At 37.7% G+C, this 22,940-nt stretch overlaps 1 protein-coding gene across 1 annotated transcript in view; it reads right to left on the bottom strand.

Annotated features, from left to right (window-relative positions):
• Positions 1 to 478: 478 nt before the first annotated feature.
• Positions 479 to 22,940, bottom strand: part of PALMD (palmdelphin) — a 55,221-nt gene continuing 32,759 nt past the window's right edge. Inside the window, exons 4-8 of the mRNA XM_065883006.1 lie at positions 8,204 to 8,318; positions 8,033 to 8,066; positions 7,798 to 7,911; positions 5,070 to 6,161; positions 479 to 832 (exon numbers count right to left, since the gene is read on the bottom strand). Of these exons, the coding sequence (XP_065739078.1) occupies positions 789 to 832; positions 5,070 to 6,161; positions 7,798 to 7,911; positions 8,033 to 8,066; positions 8,204 to 8,318 (1,399 nt within the window). The 3' untranslated portion in view covers positions 479 to 788. The remainder of the gene's footprint in view (positions 833 to 5,069; positions 6,162 to 7,797; positions 7,912 to 8,032; positions 8,067 to 8,203; positions 8,319 to 22,940) is intronic.

The following is a 22,940-nucleotide window of genomic DNA, read 5'->3' as shown; positions in this document are numbered from 1 at the left end:
AATGTTTTAATATTAGGATTCTAGCTTGTTTATAAGAATTGGTCAAACATTAGATCAGATTTGTGTTGAGAATTTGGGAAGTCCTCCATCCAACAGTCTTGGGTCATAATCAGTCATTGTACCCTGGAATTCACATTGAACTGAATGAAAGAAAAGATGATATTTCAAGAAAACTGAACATATTGGTTATCAACTGTAAAGTCATGTACGCTATCAAGATAATCCAAATCCAGTCCCCAAATATGAGGATAATTATTGCATGCACCTTTAAAATGTATGCGAAGAGTTTTAAGTCTCAATTGAATTGGTCCTTAGCAGGAGGATGTAGTTGTCTTAGAGCCTTGTTGACTTGGGATGGCATGTTTACTTGTCAGAGTTGAAGATGAATATTTCTGTGATGAGGTGCAGTGGCTTCCTATGATCTTTCAATCTTTGTGTCAGCAAAATTACAAGGTCAGTTAATAAAATATAGTCAAGCTATTTTAAATAACTTTATTCTTAAATTTAACAAGCTCTTATTAGAAATGCTTTGGTATCAATACAATAAAAATATGTTGGTTTCCCCCCCACTGAATCATGTCAAGTAACTGGAAAAGTTAAGAGTTTGTTCTCCCCAGCTTTTTTGGTATTTGTTTCAAATAATGACTACTGCTTATTCACATGGCTTAATATGGGTATAATTATAATTTTTTGTATCTCAGGAAAAAGAAACAAAATATCCAGAAGAGAAATTTGCAAATGTTTCTTAGTTTCTTCTTCAAAGGGTGTTTACGTAGATGGTACACCTCTCAGATAACCTTTTTCCCCAGCTTTGCCATTCTCATCCTTAAGGCTGCAAAATAAAGAAAAAATAGAGAGAGAGTTATGGAAAAAAAAGCTTTACTTTTCACTCTAAATGACCATTACATAGATTGCAGGAAAGTTTGAAACATACCTCAGATGATTTTATCCAACAATGTGAGCATTGTTTTAGTAGCATAAAAAGATAGTAGAAATAATAAGCTATGGTTAACTTAGGGAAGAAGCAGGTTCAGAGCTAGAAGGAACCTATTTCTTTAAAAATTAAAAGCAAACACAGCATAAATTGAGTAAATACAGGATTAGTGCACAGTATCACTATTAGCCATAGATAAACAGCTATGGGTCAATGACTGTTTTGTGCATATTTCTGAGCTATGTACTACTAAAGAGAAAAAAGCATTGACATAAACCCTAATTCATGATGGTTGGGTTATCTTTTAACTCATCAAACTTGGTTATCCCAAAGGGCTTCATCCTTGGATATAGAATAGCAAGAACAAAATTTTTAATAATGAAACGATACGAACCAGTATTTAGGAGTTGAAGTCATGATAAAATGTCTTTGTCAAGATATGTTATATGTGCTTTCAAAGGGCAAATTTATCTTTTTGAGAATATTTCACTGCTAATGGTATATTGGATGTAGAAACCATTTTAAAAATGTAGATTTAAAATTCATAACATTTCTCTGATGTTCTGGTATCATGCCATTAATATTTAAGAACAGAGTATAGCTGTCTCAGTCACGTTCCAAAAGTTGAGAGATGCTTTCAAGGCACTGAATATTACAATCATGTGTAATATGGCCCAAGAACCAGCTATTTAACTGTTTGCAAAATTTTGTTTAATTAAAATAAATCAAAAAGGGAAATCATGTTTTCTTATTTCACAGCCATATATTAGTTGTCTATCAACAAATGAAATGACCCTATTTCTAAGAAGCTCTTTTTCACAAATACGAGAAGGTTGGGGATCTAATATTGTAAGAAGGCCATGGTCATTTTTATTTTCACTCTACTTATATGAAATGTTTTCATTTAAATGAAGTCAAAGAGCTTTATTTCCCTTGGAATTTTAAGGGAAATGATTATTTCCAGTGGCAGGATCAAGAATATTCCCTTGAATTCAGGACCAGCTGAGAGAATTTCCTTTGCTCTGTAGCCAGGAGGATGGTGTCGATTGCTGGGAGATGTCGGACGGTGAAACTGAAGGACAGGGCTGTGCTTTCACAGCAAGAAGGCAGAAGGCAGAAGGCAAGTCTTTATAGGTTTTACTTTGGGATTTTTGGACCTCTATCTTGCCCATACCAAAAATGAAAACAGAGGAAACATTCATCTTAAGGGACTTTTGAAGGTCTCTTTTAAAGCTGGGGCAAAATCCTCCTCCCTACAGCTACCCCTCAACTTAGATTCAGTAAATCAGGCATAGCCAGTGTGCTGTGGATTTTCAGTGAAGTTCTTAAAGGACATCCTGGATGTTTGCATCCTCGGGAGTGGGGTAATCTAGTAACTCACTGTCCCGTTTTCTTCAGGGGGAAAAAAGAATTCTAGATTGTTAGAATCTGCTCTTCCTTTCTTTAGGCCTATGGTGAGTAGATGGTGTGAGTTCCAAGTAGATGTGTGGGGACACAGCTTTTGGCAATGGGAAGGCCCCTTGGTGTAGCAGCTAAAAGATCTGAGTCATCAGCTCTCCTTTTGACTTCTCCTTTCTGTTCTTCTCTGTTCTGTATCTCCTCTCCTCATAGCAATTCAGATGCACAGTTTTGGCTGGTATTAACTTGAGGGAAGAGAGCTTGCCTCCTTACTCTCGGTGTCCCTTGGCTTCTAATGGTTGCCACAGGTTGGCAATTTTGCCACCAATAACTTTTGAATCCCCCGGAGCTGAGTTTCCCTACCTCTTCATCCTGAAATGCCACTGCCATCTGTAAGAGGGGAGAACAGAGCTAAAAGGAGTACAAAAGTAGGTTGGTGAGGATTACCAAAGGGAGTCAACTGTCTGGCTGGTGGGGATAGTAGGGGAGTCCCAGTAAAAGCCTACAGGGGCCACTCATTAGATGCATTTGGCATTGAGCCAGATATTTTGAACATGATCCTGTTATATTTATTGATACATACATAAATGGACATAAATTTGCCTAAATTTTCTTGTTGTGTCTTATCCTTTTCAAAGTTTTGGCTAAAAAATCTGATCTTTAGGGTCTCCAGGCTCCACCTTTTTCCATCTTTCTTCCTCCTTCATGTTCTTTTTCAAGTTAAAAATTGCTCTTAGGTCAGGCTTTGATAACAGCATTTACACTAAGAGAAAAGAGACTTACCCTTATTAACTATTGTGCTTACTAGGAATATTTATATATAGTAGGGCACTTATACCATAAATAAAGGAATGGACTGAAATGGTGGATTTTCAAGTATCAATATGTATTTTTTTGGGGGGAGGCGTTTAGAGGAAGAAGCTCAACCTAGTTGGTGCTTGTGAAATTGAAATGCATAGGTGGCTATATATTCTATGAATATGGACGTACCCTGAAGGTGCATGTCAATATGATATACTTATTTTTAAAAACCCATTAAAAATATCAGTTCTGTAATCCATGTGGTGAATTGGAAAATGGGAATGTAAAATGATGTCATAACAGAAGGCAAGGAATTTGGAGCATTCTGTTTATAAGATGATTTGATTTATAGTACAACATTTGTATTGTTACTTTGTCTGCAAAAGGTCTTCCTGTTTTCATTATTTTAGTTCAGTGGCATGATTAGTGTTGTCTGGAAACATTAGTCACTTCCTGTCTTTTTCTCTGAGATATATGTGTTGACATGGGTAGGGGAGAAGGAATAAGGGTATTCGGGAGGAGCTGGCTAACATCCAAGTTAAAAAATGGGAGGTTTTATAGTGTGTAATGTCACTGCTCTTGACCATAAACAGCATGCTCCTGTTTTCTAAGTCTTCGGTGGTGTTGTTTAAAAAATGAATTTAAGCTGCAAAGTTTGATCATTCTCGTAACAGAAGGGAGCTTTTAGTTTTATCAGGTTTCCGTTTTGCGGACACACCATTCAACTCTGATTTAGGAAGATAATATAAGTGCGCACTTACCAAGAGCTTAGAAATTCTTCAGGTAATTAAATTTACAATAGGTATGTCTAATTTAACTACTTAAAAAATGGAAGAGGTCCATTTTATCGTATTATTGGCAACCTAAGACTGGGTTTCTTGGTTGCAGAGGAAGAAAGAATCCTTCCTGAATGGTGCAGGTACTACCAACAGTTCTGTAGAATTATCAGGTTTTTTGATTGCTGGATTAGCTGGGACTCAATAGTTATTGTTTTTTAATGAAAATTCTTCTATTAGAACATTTAAAATTACTGTTCCTTTCACAGTTCTAGTACGTATGTCTGGGTAATTTGATTTATGTCTTTAGCTATTATAATTCATTTTATCAGCTATTATAATTAATTTTATCATATTCTTATTTATTGTTTACAAATAAATAGAATACAATATTCAAGTGATAATAAAGAATCTAAAATTGATGAGCTATTAGTTTTGTAGAAAAAGTGTTATTTTCTATTCAATGCTAGAAAAGCTAGATAGCTCTAAAACTTTACAGAGAATGAGAATATGTGGAATGCAAATGTTTAGAAAATAAAAAAATAGAATTTCTAAGTTAGGGAAGATTATGTGACATTAAATGTTATAGATAATGTAGAATAAACTGATATTCTTTTTTAAAACGTAGAAAAATTAAGGAAATAAAGTTAATAAAATTATAAAAGTACAGAGAAACAAGATATAACAAAGTAATAAAATATCACATTGAAAATAAAATTTGTTTCTTGTTTTTTTTTTGCAAAATTAAGGCAATTTGTTAACTTATGCAGGAAGTTTAAATCACAGAGAGACACAAAAAAAGAGCTGGCTTCGATTCTCATGGGAAAAGATCTAATATTGGTGATCCAACATGATAGTAATTCAAATACATTCACACCCATACCATGCCAGAAGATGAATTTCAAGTTACTAAGGTCAATCAATGCAGTACCCAAATAAGGCAACAAATTTTTGTTTCACTTTCTTTATCTTTTGAAGTGACTTAATCACTTTGCTTATGATGATAACAGTTCATATCAGCATTAATAAAAAAATCTTAGCATGTATTAGCTTATGAAGTGGTAAAAAAAAAAGCTGAAAGCACGAGGGTTTGGTAACAACACAAAGAGAAGATTATCACAGGACTAGACAGCAGTGACAAACCTTGTCATTTTTGTTACCTGTTAAGGAGGGATCCTCAGTCCCATCTCCTGCTCTCTGAACGTCGAGTGGAGAATGGTGGACAGGGCTGCCTAAGCTTTCTTCTTGCTCTTTCAGAGATATGGAATTTTTGTGGGGAGATTTATGGTTTCTGTTTTCATGGGGATTAACTTCTGATCTCTTTCTTGGAAGTGGTATTGGTTTGGCAGGCTGGAAAACCTGACTGTAGGGGGCTATGGGATGGTAGGATAGTTTCTCAGCTTCTCCTTCACCCTCCTCCTCATCAATCACAACCAGCTCAGCATGGATGACCCCGTCATATCCCGTCAGAAGCTTCTTTTCTTCCTCATTGTCTTCTGCCTGCTGATAACCCATGAAAATCATTGTCACGGGTTCTTTCTCATCCATGTCAGAAGGCAGGGAATGAACAATATTATATCTAATGTCTTCCTCATCCTCCTGGCAAGTAGGTGAAGAACCCTGATGTTCTGACTTCCCAACTAGTGCTTCGCTGGGACTCAGTCCCGCCTTTGGAGAGGGAGCATACCTGTCCTGCATTACATTTGATTCTTCCCAAGGAGTCATCAGCCTCTTTTGCTGGGTGTGGGGTGTCTCCTCTGCTTGTTGAAGCATTGATCGGGGTTGAGGTATTGGCCGGACGGTACTGATGTGATCGAAGCTGTTGCCGCTCTCCTCTGAAAGTCCATTGTCCATGTTGCGTGTGGATCTATTCACATCATTGCCCAGTCCGTTAGCTTTAATCTTTATCCTTTCTTGGAAGTTTGGTCCAGGAGTTACCTTCTCTCTCTGTGGCGTTGTAGGTCTGCAAAACGGATTGGCATATACAGGCTCATGATACTCTGTTGGGGATTTAGAATTTCTCTCTGAAGCTTGTCTTAAAAGTTCCTCTACTTCAACTGGTGCCAGGCCGTCGGTGCCGTTGTATGCTGCACTGTGATTAGAGCTTACTGCATATACTGACTTTTGCCCATCGTCATAAACTTTTATCCCTGTACCTTTAAAGTCATCTGATGGGAGAGGTATTGAAGACAGGACTGTACTTTCTCCGGTCTTCAAGTCCTTTTCAACTTTGATTTCCATGGCATACAAAGCTGTTGAGAGACAAATTTGATCCCTGATTTAGTTTCACAGTGTTTATATTAAGTATCCCCTTTGTGTTCTTTTATGAGATGTCTTTTTAAAATTGCTGATTTTATTCGTTAATTACATAATGACTAATAGTTTAATGACATGGGTTTTTATGTAAGGACGTATGAAATTACTGAAAAAATGGAAAGGATTGAAGAAGAGAAGCTGATTGGAGAAAAGAAACTGACGGCTCCTAATGGTAAGGATTTTCATTGGGGAATCAAAAGATATCCCCTTTCTAATGAATAAATCCAACACAACAGATTTACATTCTTTACATTGCTCAGGGATCAGATCTTTTTTTTAGTGAGGAAGAATATATCGCTCTGTGCATTACTGTAGATAAAAGGCCAAGCACTGTATATTTTATTGTTACAGCCTTGCTGCACAGGCCAGCAGCCTGTTGAAATTAGAGAGGAGTGTTCTAAAATTTTCCCAACTGGGAGGTTGTTAAATGTAGAACTGGTATAGAAGAGGGAGGGAGTAGGCTAGAATCACATGCTTCTCATTTTGCCTTATGTTTCTTTTCATTTTCACTCCCATTTTGAAGAAGGGCTAAAAATAGAGCACTATCAGCTATACTAAAACAACTGAACTGGGGAGAACTGGTTGATTTTGGGGAAGTTGAAATCTGCTTCATGTCCCTGGCAAGATCCTGAGGGCTGTGATTTTAACTGGCAGAGTAAAGCTAATGGGATCCTGGGCAAAATTACAACGTTGTACTGCCTGCTTTATTGTGTGCTCCCGCCTTCCTCTGTGAATGCATCTTGCATGTCATCTCTCCTCCGTAGCCCAGTGGTTCTTGGCCTTCCCTGGCTACCCAAATAAAACTGCAACACCTTCACCCACACTTGCCCTATCCCCCTTCTCTGTTTTCTTCTTCTCTTTAGCATTTTCACTTCCTAATATGATATATTTTATTTGTTTACCTAATTTTTAATCTGTTTTCTCCCTTAGAATGTCAGCTCTATGAGGGCAGAGATTTTTTGTTTTATTCATTACTGTATTCTTAGTGTGAGAACTGAGCTTGGCATAGAGTAGGGGGTTCACTGAATATTTGTTGAATGAATGAATGAATGAATGAATGACTACTTCCTGCAGATAGAGTGTAGCTTCTCTTTTCACTCTAAAATTCAAAGGTTCCCTCTCTGCTCCAATACAAGCCTTCATTTTCCCTGGGGCTTTGAAGTATTAGTGTCATGCAAATTATTCCCACATGGGGGTAAATAATGCCGAGCCTTCTCAAGGGGAATATTTTCACTTCATTCATTTCATTTCATTTTATTCTAGTGTCTACTACATGGAATATGTTGGGAGAGATATTTTTGAGCAGGGGAGCTTTGCTTTAAGAGATTCTTGTTTCCTTCAGGCCTTTATCTTCCCTGTTCTTACCTAGTTGGCAGGGGAATGAAATGCGTGGAATAAATATTGTAACCCCATTATCCCTACTTTTGTAAGTGACTCACATACCTCATGGAACTTTGTAAAATGGACCATTGCTTAATCTGGAAGGATAGAATGTCACAGCAAGTTGCTAATATTTGATGTTGTAAAATCTGAATTTGAGAACCTACCATTGAAGACAGATTTTTCGTATACCTTTTCTATTTTGTACATCATCTTCTATTCCTTCATTTCTTTCCTTCCTTAATCTGGAAGGTATGTAGGATTTTGGAAGGTCAGGGATATTAGCATAGATGTCTTCAATTGACTCTGTAAAATCAATATTAATTTAAAATATATTTAGAATATATTTACAATAAAGGGAAAAAGTTCAGTGGACTTGTCAAAAAATATCTCAGTTAGACATAGCATAGGCTGCTCAAAAACATACCTCCTGATGTTTCTTCCTTTTCCACCTTCACAGACTATAAGAAAAAAGAATTCTCCATGATTAATACAGTTTAAAAAATAAATTCTAAATATGGATATACTTTGAAGAATTATATACTATTTGTGGAATCACTTTGGGAGGGATTCAGTTTTTAAATTAGCTAATGCCTACCCGTATTATGTCTTCTGTTGTCCTCTCAACTGATTTTAGTTTCTTTAAAATTGCCTCTTCATTGGTTGAGATTTGCAGTTCAGCTTTTTCAAGATCTTGGATCTCTTTCTCAAGTCTTAACAAAAAGATATACTTTATATTACTTAAGACAGTCCAAATACAGAGCTCTCAAATATATATTCCCCATACACAAATTTTACTTGGAATATTAAATGTAAGTATCCAGATACCTTCTAAGAACTTAGCATCACACCAAACATCACATTAAGTACATAGAAGATACCCAATACCTGAATTTGGCTCAACAATTTTCAATTAAAGTTTTTTTATTTTTTATTTTTGACAAAGGGGATTCTTAGGTAAAATATTTGACCCTTGGTCCCATTTTCTTCATTGCAACTACTAATGTTACTTCCACATGAAACAGAGATTTGTTTTACAAAGAGACTTAAGTTTAAAGTTGGACCAAAAGGAATGGTCCATCTGTCATTATCCTGCAGATTGCTAATTTTTCTTACGCAAGTTTTCATATAAATTGTTTGGAGAAAACATTATAATTTTATTTTCTAGCCAAGCAACACTTTGTAACATTATAATTATTAAATTTGATTTAAAATCATAGATATTTAACACTTAAAAACCCTGCATATCCTAACATTGAGAATGACACTTCATTTTAATTTCACAGTTCTCTAAAAGTTGTACCATATTATAGAGAGTAGAATGAAGAGGTGAGAAATGGACAAAATCTAGTACAGTGGCCTCAGCTGCTGCTGTTTATGGAGGCTACATTTCCTAGGAAAAAAAATGTTATCACATGGCCTGACAAAGTATAAGGGAACTCGTAGGGACAGAAACAGACATTTGAAATTAGATTGCTGCTTTCTGAGCTGGTATCTAGACTAGTTTAGAGCTACATGTCTGATTCAAGTTAATTCCAGGGTGTGGCATCGTGACCTCTATCCTGGATAAAAACAGACAACCACTAGCATTCACAAAGTTAGTAAAGCTGGCCCTGGGCAGCCATGAAACGCATGTAGTTTCTCAGCCAAACACTCCTAGCTTTCAAATAAGCTGCCTCAAAGGATGGCTGCTTAGATATAGCAGCTAGTTCAGGAGCTGACAGCTGTGGGTATTACTGTCAGCTAAGATAATTGTCAGTTTTTTTGACTTCCTTCTTTAAGATGGTCATGCATCTGGCAGCTCAAAATTCCCGTGCTACTGTCACACTAATAAAAGTCCAAGCAGATCATTCTTCTATTTATTGCTTTTGTTTCAAAATTCTGACTTTCCTCCTGCCTCTAGCTGTTGGTAGTTGGCTGTTTATAGCTGAGGAGGTTTTCTTGCATATCATAGAACTCCAAGTAAAATGCAGTACCTCTGGTTTCTCAGAAGTTACTGAGACGTGATGCCATTCTATTAAATTCCCTCCATATCCATGGAGCACATTTGCCCATCAGTAGAGTTGTGGGGATATATGTTGGTTGGTACAGTAGAAAGTTCTATACTGAAAGTGATATATCTGGATTATTTTGTTTCTGCTACTCATTACTTGTGAGAGCCAATTCTTTTAACTTGCCTGAAACTCAGTTTTGTAACAGGTACAGTGAGAATATAGCACCTGCCTTACTTTATACAGAAACATGGTGAAGCTAAGAAGTAGTGATGTATTTGAAAGCACATTACATATAATTGATATCAGATGTAAATGTTATTATGGTATAATTATCAAAGGTTTTCTGCAATACACCATGCCTATTCCATGTCCTGTTCTGCAGGGTCCTTTACCTGACAGCATGTTAGAGACAGTCTAATGAGGGGCTTTTGGGGAGAAAACAAGAAGGTTCAAGTCATTGCTGTATAAAGCTCTGGGACCTCAGCATCCAGCTGTGGAACCAGGCGGACGTGGGTTTGAATTCTGGTTCATCTGTCAAGTTCCTGGGTGACCCTAGACAAGTCACCAGACCTTGCTAAGTCTCATTGTCTTCATTCATTCATTCAAAATGTTTGTTTAGCATCTACTTTATACCAGGCACTATCCTATTTGCTGGGTTATAACAGTGAACAAAACAGAGTCCCTCTTCTCAAGGAGTTTAACATTCTAGTGTACAACACACTAACACAGGGGCCAGCAAATAGTAAATACGTTAGGCTTTGCAGGCCACGTTTGGTTTCTGTTGCATATTCATCTTTTGTATTTTCCATTTTATAACCTTTTAATAATATAAAAACAATTTCTAGCTCATGGCTATATAAAAAGTAGGCCAGGGCTAGATTTGCCAACTCCTGTAAATGTTGTGTGTGTATGACCCAGGGTCAAATCTAGCCCTGGACTTTATATATATATACATATACGTATATATACATATATACATATGCGAATATATACATATACGCATCTCATATATATACTTATAAACACACATATATGCAAATATATATACATAATAAACAAATATGTGTATATGCACACATATATACATTTATTTACGAAGAAAAATGTTTCCATGAAAAAAGTAGCATAAGGACTATAAACAGAAGAATAAGGGAGACGGAGAGTGCCTGGGGAGGGGGCTCTATTTTACAGAGTGTGGTGATGGGGAGTCTTTCTGACAAAGTGTCATTTGAGTAGAGATTGAAGGAAATGAAGGAGGGACACACAAGGGTGTCGTGGGAGTGTGCTTCATAGAGAGGGAAGAGTAATTTGAAAACTTGAAATGAGAGGCAAGGGAATAAGAAGCTGAGTGGTGAGAAATAAAGTCAGAGAGGGGGTAGCTGCCAGATCATAGGGGCCTTCTGCATGGTAAGGCCTTTGGGGAGCCTTTGGGAATTCTGAGCAGATGAGAAACATGCCAAGACATGAAATTTAAACAATTACATTGGCTGGCTGCGGTGTTGAAAATAGACTGGAGGGGGGCAAACATGGAGGTCTCAGTTGTTGAAATAATTCAGACGAAGATGGCTTAATCCAGGGTCCTTGCTGGTAGAAGAGTGAGAAGTGATTGGATGCTGGAAATATTTCAAAGGGAGAGCTGCCGGGCTATGTCGATAGATTACATATGAGAAGTGAGAGAAAGAGAGATGTCAAAGGTGATTCCAATGTTTGTAATCTGAATACTTGAAAAAATGTGAATGCAATTGACCAAACTAACTTGGAAAGGAGAAGGAAGGAGCTTGGTGGGGAAGTGTTAAATGTGAGACAATCGAATGGTGATATGGAGAGGACAGATATAAAAGTTGCGAGCTCAGTGAAGTCTGGGTTTGAAGATATAAAGTTGGGAGTTGGTATTTATAGCCATAGGAGTGGATAAGATTTCCTAGAAAGTTAGGGATTCCAAGGACTGAATCCTGGGGCAATTAAGCATTTTGAGGTCTGGGCAATGTTATCTACTTCGTAGGGTTTAATAAGGAGTAAAATAAAAGAAATAGCTAGCACTTGGCAAATGCTAGTTTCTTCCTGTCTCTGCCCTTTTCTATTCCTGGGGCACAGAGATAGAGCTCTTGATCTGCGTGGGCAATTACATCTCAGGGAAGTATGAAATGCACTGGTATTGGTAGTTGTTTTCCTCTGTAGAGAGGCCCATGCATAACGAAGTGTCATGTAGTTCTCATGAATATCTTTAGACTAATATTGTAAGAATATGAGGTTGAAAGCCTGCTAACCTCGTCAGAGTATCTGCTAATGAATGTTTTTGAAGGTTTTCAAGTCCTCAGTGAAAGCTGAATTAATATGAGGTTGTCATCAAATGACACATCATGATATGTTTGTGAAAAGAAAATAGAAACAAACACGCACCCCTTTCTCTTCTTTATAACAATTACAACCAACTCTCCATTAAATAGGTTAATAAGGAAGTATCTTGGTGCTAATTACTTAGAATTGCAAAATTCTGCCAGGAGATGCTTACTGATGCATTTCAGCATTTCTTAAAATTCTCACTTCAATATGCTATTTTTATATGTTGATTTGATACTTCTGTATATTATTTGTGGATAACATAAATATTATTAAGAGAAAAACTTTAGATGTTTTTTGTCCTGACAAAGCTTTCTAAAAGATTAGCATGTCAGTGGAAGTAATGGGAGACCTAGGAAATAGTAATTGAAGATAAGGAACCAGCTTCTCTCTAGCCTACCCTCTCAGAAGACCAGAACTCAGAGGGGCAGGCACTGTGGTAGCCCAGCTGTAGAAGAAGAGTCCTCACAACCTCTACACCAGATGATGTACCAAGGTTTTGAGAAATGAGGATTCTTAAGGAACATAAAACAAAAATTACAACTGGTAGGCAGGTGCTATCTTTGTATAGCTAGTACAGTGGGTCTCAACTGATGGCAGTTTTCTCTCTGAGGTCATTTGGCAATGTCTGGACACATTTCTTGTTGTCAAAGCTTGAGAAGTGCTACTGGCATCTAGTGGGTAGAGGCTGGGGATGCTGCTAAACATTCTAAATGCACGGCACAGTCCCCCACAACAAACACTTATCTGGTTCAAACTGTCAATAGTGCTGAAGTGGAGAAACGCTGGGCACCTAATACAGTGCCTGGTGTAGTATAGGTGCTTGATACATGCTTTACAAGAGATTTTGAAATATCTACCTCTGGTATATGTTTACTTTTTCCTCATTATTTCTCTCTTCCATTTAGCTGTAATATAGAATTCAAACTTATTATTTTTTTAATCGAATTTGATCATCCTATTTTTATTTAAAATTATCATTTGGGTTCACTTGATTTTCAAATTGCTCTCTCTCTCTCTATAAATATATATTTATTTCCTGGCTCAGTGATCATTCATAATTGAGAGTATACTTAACCCTGATTTGAAACTCCAAAAATGCAGGGAATTCCCTGGCAGTCCAGTGGTTAAGACTCCGTGCTCTCACTGCTGAGGGCCCAGGTTCAATACCTGATTGGGGAACTAAGATCCCACAAGCCGTGTGGTGCAGCCCAAAAGAAAACAAAACCAAACAAAATGCAGGGCTTAAATTAGGGCCTCATATCCAATCCTTTTCTAAAGGTTTCGGGTGGAGAGAAAATTTAGCAAGTATAAGTGAAGAATTGGCGAAATATATATCTATATATCTGTATGTGTGTATAGGTACATTGGTGTATACACATATATGTATATATGTATGTCTGTATTTTTGTGTGTGCATATATAAAATTTTAGTTTTACATATAAAAATATAAATTTATGTGTATATACATGCATATGTAAAACTAATTTTTTTTTACTTGGAAAGCTTCGGGTAGGTCGCTGGGGGATAACTCTCTAACTTTCATCTACTTATCTCTCAGCTGATGGGTTAGAATTTCCATAAGTGCTACCACCCCCATCTCTAGAAGGTATTACCTTCCCGAATGGGAATTAAGCTCCTAGAAATGCAGATTCAGTTTGGTGAGAAACAGGCAGCAGAGAAAGAGAAATACCCTTCCTGGTGCCTCCTGGGCTGTTCGGCGGGGTCTGATGGATGGGTTAGTACCTCTCTCAGTTTCTGAGAGATGGTGAGCAGGCACCGTGTGCCAATTTAGATAAGCAAAGTACATGAAAAAGGATTTGTAATGCTATCCATTATTGGAATCTTTCTTCTCCTTGCTTATTTGCTGGAGAAAAAGAGGGTTATTTTCAAGAGCTCCCTAGGTGAAAGCAGGTAGCTTTCATTTCATGCACTGTTCTAGTAATAATTTTCCTTAATCATCATGAGATAATATCCCCAATCCAATTCCAACATGCAAGTTATTGTCTTAGAAAAAGGACAGCACATTAACGCTGCATGCGCCAAGAAAGGGTTATTTCAGAAGACAATTTTTCTGCTGCTAAGGGTCCATTTATCTCTTTCCGTTTTTGGTGGTGTTAACAAGGATTAACAACCTGACGGGGTTTGCTATTGGGCGCCAAACAAACGAGGAATCAGGAGAAAAAAATTCAAAAGTTTATGCCCTACCTTACAGTACCTCACTTGTTAGCGATTATAACAACATTTAATATGTACTGCGTATTTACACCGTACCAGGCACTGGCCTAATTAGTCCTCACAACACCCCCCATGAGTACTGTTATTAGTTCCTTTCAACAGGTGAGCAAACTGGGCACCTAGAAAGACAACTGGTCCAGAGGCTTACGGGTAGCCTGTGACAGGATGGAATTTGAAATCAAGTCTCCGCCAATAGAGCCTGAGCTCTGAACTCCCTGCTGATTAGCCACGGTGGGAGCAAAACTTTAAAAAATGGATTCTTATGAACTTACAAACAACATTCATTTGCTCAACAGTACGAAAGGATTTTTTTTTACTTTCTGTGATAATAAAGTGAAGATTGAAATGCTAGCTGGGGTCTACCACAATGTAACAGTGCTGACTCATTACCTGTAAAGCTAATATTTCTCTCCTGGTCTTCATTGGAGAGATTTTGTTGTGCAGAGAACTTCTCTGCTTAGTGGTCTAGTCAGTACGACCAGGATTAAAGTCCAGGCTTTGTCATTTTTCTCTTTGGCTGCTTGAGTCTGGTTTTTGGTAGGAGTTCTTAGAATAGTCTTTTTCAAAGAGTCTGAGGTTTCCTAACCTAGTGCTACTTTATAGAGAGATTTTCTTTGCTTGGACACAAGATTATTGTTCAAAATAATGGAAGCTTTAGGTCTTAAATATAAAACTCGTTATACAATTTGATTACAGCTCCACAATTTGAAAGTAACCACCAATGCTATGTTTGAAATTAAATTTATGACTGGCTTTAGCTATATACTTTGAAAGGACTGATGAATTAATACTTAGTCTTGCTAACTCAAGCTCTCTTATTAAAAGCCAGGACTATATAAAGAGAGCGCCAAATGGCCACTTCTCTGGGATGGCCTGAGTCAGCAGGTCTTAGACCCAGGCTGTGCCACTATTAATGTACCTCTGAGACCAGATGATGGAAGCGCTAGGATCACCTCTCCAAGCCCACCTCAGGCTAGACAAAGAAGGACCCAGTTTCTTTTTGGGACTTACAGACTTTCAGATATGTTTGCCTCCAACAGGGTGTTGAATTCAACATGGAGTTGTAAGCAGTTGTAATCCCTGACTCTTCCCTTGGGCCAGAGATTCTTTCTTTTCTTCCCCACTGAATCTTGGGAGAACAGGAGGTGGCTGGTGGTTTACCTATGTTTTGTGAGGGTTTTTTTTTGGGGGGGGGGAGGTCCACTTTTTTTCCCCAGCTCTACCCATGGAAACAGAAAGTAAGCTCATATCAAAGCTAACTCACTTGGCATAATTATTGACCCCCTCCAAGCTTCAGTTTTCCCATTTAAGGAATAATATTCACAAAGGGCTGTTTTAAGGGGGTAAATGAGATAATGTTTGTAAGTCTCTAGCACAGGGCTTGACATAGAGGAATTCCTAAATAATGATTAGTTACTCCTTTCTCTTCCTCAGTTTTCTAGGGAGAGGAGGGCCCTCTCTGACAACTCCAGTGAAAGAGAAAACCTACCCGGTGCATTTTTGGATTTGATCTTCAACCTTGAAAGCAATTATTTTAGAGCAAGCATGGTGCTAATATAGCATCAGAAACACACCTGTCACCTAGAGGGGTGGGATGGGGAGGATGGGAGGGAGACTCAGGAGGGAGGAGATGTGGGGATATATGTGTATGTATCACTGATTCACTTTGTTATAAAGCAGAAACTGGCACACCATTGTGGAGCAATTATACTCCAATAAAGAGGTTAAAAAAAAAAGATAATAAACATGTATAACACCCCCCCCAAAATAAAATAAATAAAATGTGCTCCACTCCAAAAAAAAAAAAAAAAAAAAAAGAAACACACCTGTCCTTGAAAATACTGTTCTAGACAGAATAGAAAAAGCAGTGCTCCAGCATTATTAGAATTTTCATAACATTTATGGGGATAGTGTCTATTTAATAAATGAATTTAATAAACAATGTCTATTTAATTAAAGAAAGAATATGCTAGCTTGCTTTGACAGCCCACTGATTTCTCCCCAAATCCATTTCTCCTGTTCTTTTTAGTAATAGAACTCCCTGATTTTTATGTGTCTCCCTGCTGCCCTCCTACAGACTACATTTCCCAGTCTTATTTGCATTGAAATGATGTCATGTGACTAAATTCTGGCCAATAGTGTATTAGCAAGCGTGACCTCTGCAATTTTCAGGTCATATCCTTAAACTAGAGCTGTTTGCCCTCCATTTATCTTCCCCTTCCTAAGCTGAAATGCAGATGTGGTGATGGTTAGCTGCCTTTAACCTTACAACCAAGGGCATCCCTTAGGGGGAAGCAAAGCAATAACACAGAAAGAAACAGGGTCTCTTGATCATCTCATGTAATGTTGCCGCTCCCCTCCCTTGAATTTCTCCCAGCTAGGATTGTTATGTGTAGGAGGAAAATGAACCTTTCTAATCTTGTTTAAGCCACTGTTCTTCTGGAGGCTTTTTTTTTTTTTTTTTTTTTTTGCAGTACGCGGGCCTCTCACTGTTGTGGCCTCTCCCGTTGTGGAGCACAGGCTCCGGACGCACAGGCCCAGCGGCCATGGCTCATGGGCCCAGCCACGTGGGATCTTCCCGGACCAGGGCACGAACCCGCGTCCCCTGCATCGGCAGGCAGACTCTCAACCACTGTGCTACCAGGGAAGCCCTCTGGAGGCTTTTAAAGCAAAAAAAAAAAAACCAGTATGTTAATTATTGTATAACCTTCTGGAGGATGAGTCTTGGTGTGACAAATTTTATGAAATTTTTTCATAATTTTTTTTGTTGATTTGCAGAATTAATCATTAGTATCTTGCATTTCAGGCAGTTCACCAGTAACAATAGAATAATAAATCAGTCTTTGCTCCAAGTGGTTAAATAATTTACATGTTTCTAAATGATATATCAAATCTGACATGGTTTGTGTTGACATAAGCTAGTTAATATTGAATGGCTAAGGTTTGCAATGAAAAAAGGGAGTCATTTTATTTTTTAATCATAATTCATCTAAAAAATTTGCTCTGAAATTGCAATGGATACTATTGAATACACATAGTTGATGACTTTAATCGGGTATTCTTGACTGTTGTGTGTTGGTCACATGTAATGGGCAGATACATTATTACTAATGGGTCAGAGGTTATAGATATTTTATCTTTACAGATAATGTGGCCAATGGGAATGTCAAACTATATTTTCCAAATAAAATTGGGAGTATGTAATCAGGTAGAAAGTAGGCTGTTTTGTTTTATTTTTAAAGTTGGGGTCCAATAACTTTCATCAAACATTTAACAAACTTTTATTAAGCACCTACTACATGTCAGGCACATTTTTTCACCAAACTGAAATAAAAGTATATCAAAAAAGATGAAGAATGCTCCTATGCGTGGACATAGGACAAGAATTGCCTTTCAATCGGCCCTTGCCGAAGAGCATGTATAATAAGAAAGCTCTAACCCACAAGTGCAAACAATCACATGCCACGGGTAAGCCTGCCAGAGAATTAAAGGGCATTTGGCATACAGCAAACACTGTTTGCCCCGAGTCAGATCTACTGCCTCTAACCCTGAGCACTGAAGAACAGGACAAGCAATACAGCACAGCAGCTTCAAGATAACTAGAAGCAGAGAGCTGGCCCAACAGTGACATTGAAACAAGTGTCAGTTTGCTCTGATAATTGGGAACAGAGCAGATGTTTAGAAAAGCTGAATAATTTATAGTTACATGTGAGCAGATTTTACAGGGGTGAATCTCATCTCCTAATATAACTGTAAATATTAACAATTATCTTTTGGGCAGACAATGCTATCACGATTTGAAACTGCCTGGTAGGCATTCAAGAGAGTGATTTAGTAGAAAACCAAACTCTCTCATTCAGAATAATATTTTGTAAATTAAGGTATGCATTTGCCATGAAAAACAAGAATCCAAACCGGTTTTCAGGGAATAAGCTATTTTTATGTGCGAGTTACAAATGTGATTTTCAAATGAACACAAATAAAAGTACACCCGGGAGGTTGGTGTGATATGGCAAATTGGTTAGTTATGGGCTTCTCAGATGTTCTGCCAGTGACCTTCAAATACTGTCATAGCCAGGTCATGGCAAGTTAACTGCAGGTATGCTTATCCATGGTTTTGGAAAGCTTTTTTTTCTTAAAAAAAAAATAAGCTGTAGGGGAAAACTAATTTTAGTGAATATACTACTTGTAACCATATTATGAAATGACAAAACATATTCAGTGATGTATACAGCCAGTGACTCTCTCCATTCAGAAATAATTACTGGCTTCGTGTCTTGTAACCCTTAACATTTATCTCTGACAGTATTATAGAGCAGCCACTATATTTTCTACTTTCTATCCACTTCATTATGACTTTGCGCCTAGTGTTAATTGTTCATATTTGATGCCAAGAACAGGACTCTTATTATTTGAACACCAAAAATGTAAATTCCAACCTCAGTATAACACAGAATAACCAACAAAGACCAGTTAGCCTGGGGTGGTCTAAATGAACTAAGTGACATTTGTTTTATGTCAGACAAAAGTTGCATTGCAAGGGGGTGGTGTGGAAGTTTTCTGAGCTATAAATTTAGTGTCTGGGGACTCTCCTGGGGAATGGGGAAGCCTAGGCCCTATGGCAGCACAGATCCTTTCTCTAACACAATGAGTCTCTGCTTTTGAACATGACCGCCACCTGGAAGATGGATCACTGAAACGAACTCTCCTCCCACTTTCTGGATTGTTCAGTTCTTCCTTTGTTCCTTCTCTACTCATGCCAATACAGCCAAAGATCTATGGCATCCCTGTTAAGTGCCTTAAACTTGTGTTTCAAGTTACCGAATATTGTATTGAATGAGATATTTAATGTAAAAGTACATTGAAAAGTTAAAGAATGTAAAGAGAGGTAAACAAATAAAAATTTGCTTTGAGGAGTTTATGATTCTTAAATCTCCTCTAGAAGAACAAAGACTTATATGTGGCAGGTTCTTAATAAATGTTCATTGAAATGAATCAAGAATAAGCAGGGTGAAGCATGGTGGAAAGGGTCTGGAGTCAGAAAGATCTGTGTGTGACTTACAGGTCAGTTGTTAAAAGGTTCATAGCTTTCTGTGCTTTAGTGTCTGTATGTGTAAAACAAGGCTAATTAGACTGCCCTCAGAGAACTGTCATTCTCAAAATAATGCTTAGTACATACTATGTACTCTGTAAAGGATAGCTGTTGTTACTGAATTGCAGTCGGGTGAGGAGAGGACTCTCAGAGGTTATTCTAATCTACCTTTCAGCTTACCATTGTGGTGGGGGAGTGTTTATTCTAGGTAACCATTTAATCCTTATTTCTACTAACATATAAACGAGATTGGCAGGTATGAGCAAGAGAGAATGCTGGAAGGCAGGAATAAGGAAATAAAAGAGCATATGAAGAAGGGGGAAAGTGAGAAAGTAAAATGATGAGGTGGTAAAACATGCTATCAACAATTGCCTCAAAAACCAGGGGCACTATAGCCACGTAACTTTGCCCTTGACTCAATCAAGATAGTTGGGTGTTTATTTTTTATTTTAAAAAAAATTTCAAGACATTCCTTTGTAGTTTATTAACATTCAAATCACTGATCTTCATCTGGTCTCCTTAAATATGTGGTATTTTCAAGTCCATTCATCCATCCATCATTCATTCATTTATTAAGCTATGTAGTCATAGATATTCCTACTATGTGCTAGGAATTGTATTTTTTTGTGGGGGGAGATAAATTTTCCCCCTTTCCTTATGCTGGAAATTTGGTTAGCTTAGCTCTTTTTGTTAAATTAAAAAAGCTCCTGAATTAAAAATAATCAGAATATCTGGGAAATTAAAAATAACCACAGATGAACTCTTACAAATCTGGTAAACCAGTTAGTCAAATACTGGCAGTGAAAAACATGCTTGGAATGATTTTGACTCAGATAATTGCCTCAGAATAATTTCTTGTGTGTTTCTAGGCAACAGCAAATTTAAGAAGAAACAAATGGTGGGGTTTTTTTCTCCCTTTTTGCCTTTTCCCCCTTTATCTTCTCTTATGTAGTCACAGAAGAGCAGCTTGTCTATCTCCATGCAATGTGATGTTAGATGTGGCTGGTTGGGTCAGAGCAGGAAGACAGAAACATTTAGCCTGTGATATTTTCCATGCAGCATGTGCCACTGTGTTTGATGAGACATTATTTTCACTAAGGTACAATTGGTTTGTACAGGTAGATAAGAACATTAGGTAGTGGTTAAACTTGGATAGAAATAATAATGAGCTAAACTTTGATAAACCATAACCAGCGACAAAGTCATTTAACCTTTATATTTCTACAGCAGTACTTTGGGTTCCTTTTTGAAATTGGATCTTGCCTGCTATCTTTTGAGTTAACTGAGTAGTTTATTGCTCTACGTGCTGGTGAGCAGAGTGCATTTCCTAGTTGTCCATCTCCACTTGTGGAGGGATTTCCCTTAAGTGATGTGAGTCAGCTATAGCTGCTATAACAGCCCACTATCCAGCTTTTCTCATGACATTCGATCACATAGAAATCCAAGCTTCACACACACCTTCCCCTGAGTACGATACGTGGAAGGCAGTTTCTGCCTATTTGGAGACGAATGAAAGTGCATTAAAGAAAGGCAGATGGTCAGAAGGGTACTTTGGAATATTAAATGTTACTAGGGAACATTTAATCAGAAGTAGATAATCCTTCTCAAAGGGAATACAGTATATTTGCATCATTCTCCTTGGCAGTTAACCTTTTGCATTTTAAGCTTATGACATTTATTTCAGGCACTCTGTGTACTCCAATTGAAGTCAGAGGTCTTTGGACACAGTACAAAAAGTAGCAAGTATGTGGAAGGGAGCTTGATGCAAGGCAGTTTGGCAGAGGGAGTCATGGAGAACTGCAGGGTAGCTAGATAGCAAAGAGGAACCTAGCAAGTGGATGACATAGCTCCCTTGGACACTTCTTAGGGTGCTTGGGGTGTCTTTTGAGGGTAGGTATTGGATGGAGGAAAGCAACAGAAGTGATAGAACAGGATTTCTAATTCAGCCTATAAATCTGTGCGCATGGATATTTGGACTGAGAAGTCAGTGCTGGATTTGCACCTGTGCCTACAATCAGGAAGTAAAGGGTTCAGTGGTCACACTAAGAGCAGGGCTCATTTGGGAGGCAAATTGAAGCTCTAATTTGAGCAAAGTGATTCAGAAGATGTTCAATAGAGTTTTCCCCCTGGGAATGTTTTCTCCTAAGGTATTAGTCAGGGCCCAAGTCAAAGTGCTCACTAATATTGTTCCAGAGCTAACGTGTGACTCAGAAACAAGAACTATGGAAACCCACTTAGTTTCTGAAATGTTGCCTCTCTTTGAAAGGAAAAATGAGAGGATAAATATGAAGACATACTTTACTTAAAGGTTATGTGTGAGTCAGGGAAACTCTGAGTGTTTTTATTACGATAAAGAGTCACATGAATGTCTCTATAAAATGATGCATATAAAAGTGAAATGATAGCCTGGATTGGAAATTAAAAATGATGTAGAGGATAGCTTTTGTAGGATTTAACTTTTGTAAAATTTTGCTATGGATCCAAGACACAATTTATTTTTATGATTAGGACTTTTAATTCTATTTTAAATTCTGGCTCTTAATTTTTTAGCTGTATGACATGGGGCAAATTAGCCTCTATAAATGTCAGTTTTCTCACCTGTTAAATGTTATCTCCCTCATAAGATGGTTGTGAGAATTCACGAAATAATATATATGAAGTGCTTAGTACAGTGCCTGGTCTACAACTGATATTGTTAACATTTTAGTCTTCAAACCATAAAGAAAATCCATCAATTATTTTCCATACGGAAAGAATCTTAGTCGGGGGATAACCTAAGATTACTCAAAGAAAAAGATTCTTTGTACTAGCATAAAGAAATGAGAGTTCTTAGCCAAAAGATGAAAATCTCCAGATAAAGCTCTAGGCAGTGTCCTTCTTTTAATTATTTTTGATTCCTTATAAGAAATAGTATCTAATGTTTTCTGAACACCTACCATGTGTCAGGCACTCATGAAGTTGTTTCACTCATCCCAGTCCCGTGAAGTGACTTATGATGGTCCACTATTACAGACAAGCAAATTGAGGCCCAAAGAGATGAAAGAACATGGCTAGGCTTATGAACTCTGGTCGGCAGAACAGGGATTTGAATGACAAAGACCATGCTCTTTCAGTTCATTGCATGAAACCGTGGAAGTAAAAGGAATGCAAACTTCATGGGCAGTCTGGCCTTGCTACAGACTCTGAGGTAATAGCAACATCTCTATTTTGATGTGCCTATTAAAATCTTATCCTGTAGCTGAGAGGCCTGGCAGATGGCAAATGTTACCCTTGAGCAGGCACCTAAGTAGGGTGATAAATCACATTCAGGGATTGGGATACTTTCTCTGCTTAGGGAAGGAGGATGGCTCTGCCTACTTCAACCTCATCAGTTGGCTTGGTTGCCATTCAGAGCTTACAGGAAAATGCACTGTATTTAGCTGGTAATAAAAGCTTCTTAAGCACTGTGGGTAGTTGTTTCTGAAAAAGAATGAATTTAAAAACATGTACCTGATTATTTAGCAGCTTTAGAAATATCTGAGGAAAAAATGTTCAGTTATCAGGTAAAGCTGCTTTGGCAACGTGATTTCTATAATGCTAGGCAGTAGTGGAGGCTGCTTAATACTGACAATGCACAGTTATTTTTTGTCTCCGTATGTTGCTTTAGAATGTTCTGTTCCCTGCACATTTT

Source organism: Phocoena phocoena, chromosome 1, assembly GCF_963924675.1.
Source record: "Phocoena phocoena chromosome 1, mPhoPho1.1, whole genome shotgun sequence".
In the NCBI taxonomy this organism is placed as follows: Eukaryota; Metazoa; Chordata; class Mammalia; order Artiodactyla; family Phocoenidae; genus Phocoena; species Phocoena phocoena.
Note: the sequence above shows the minus strand (reverse complement) of the source record. Positions and strands in the feature narration are given on the sequence as shown.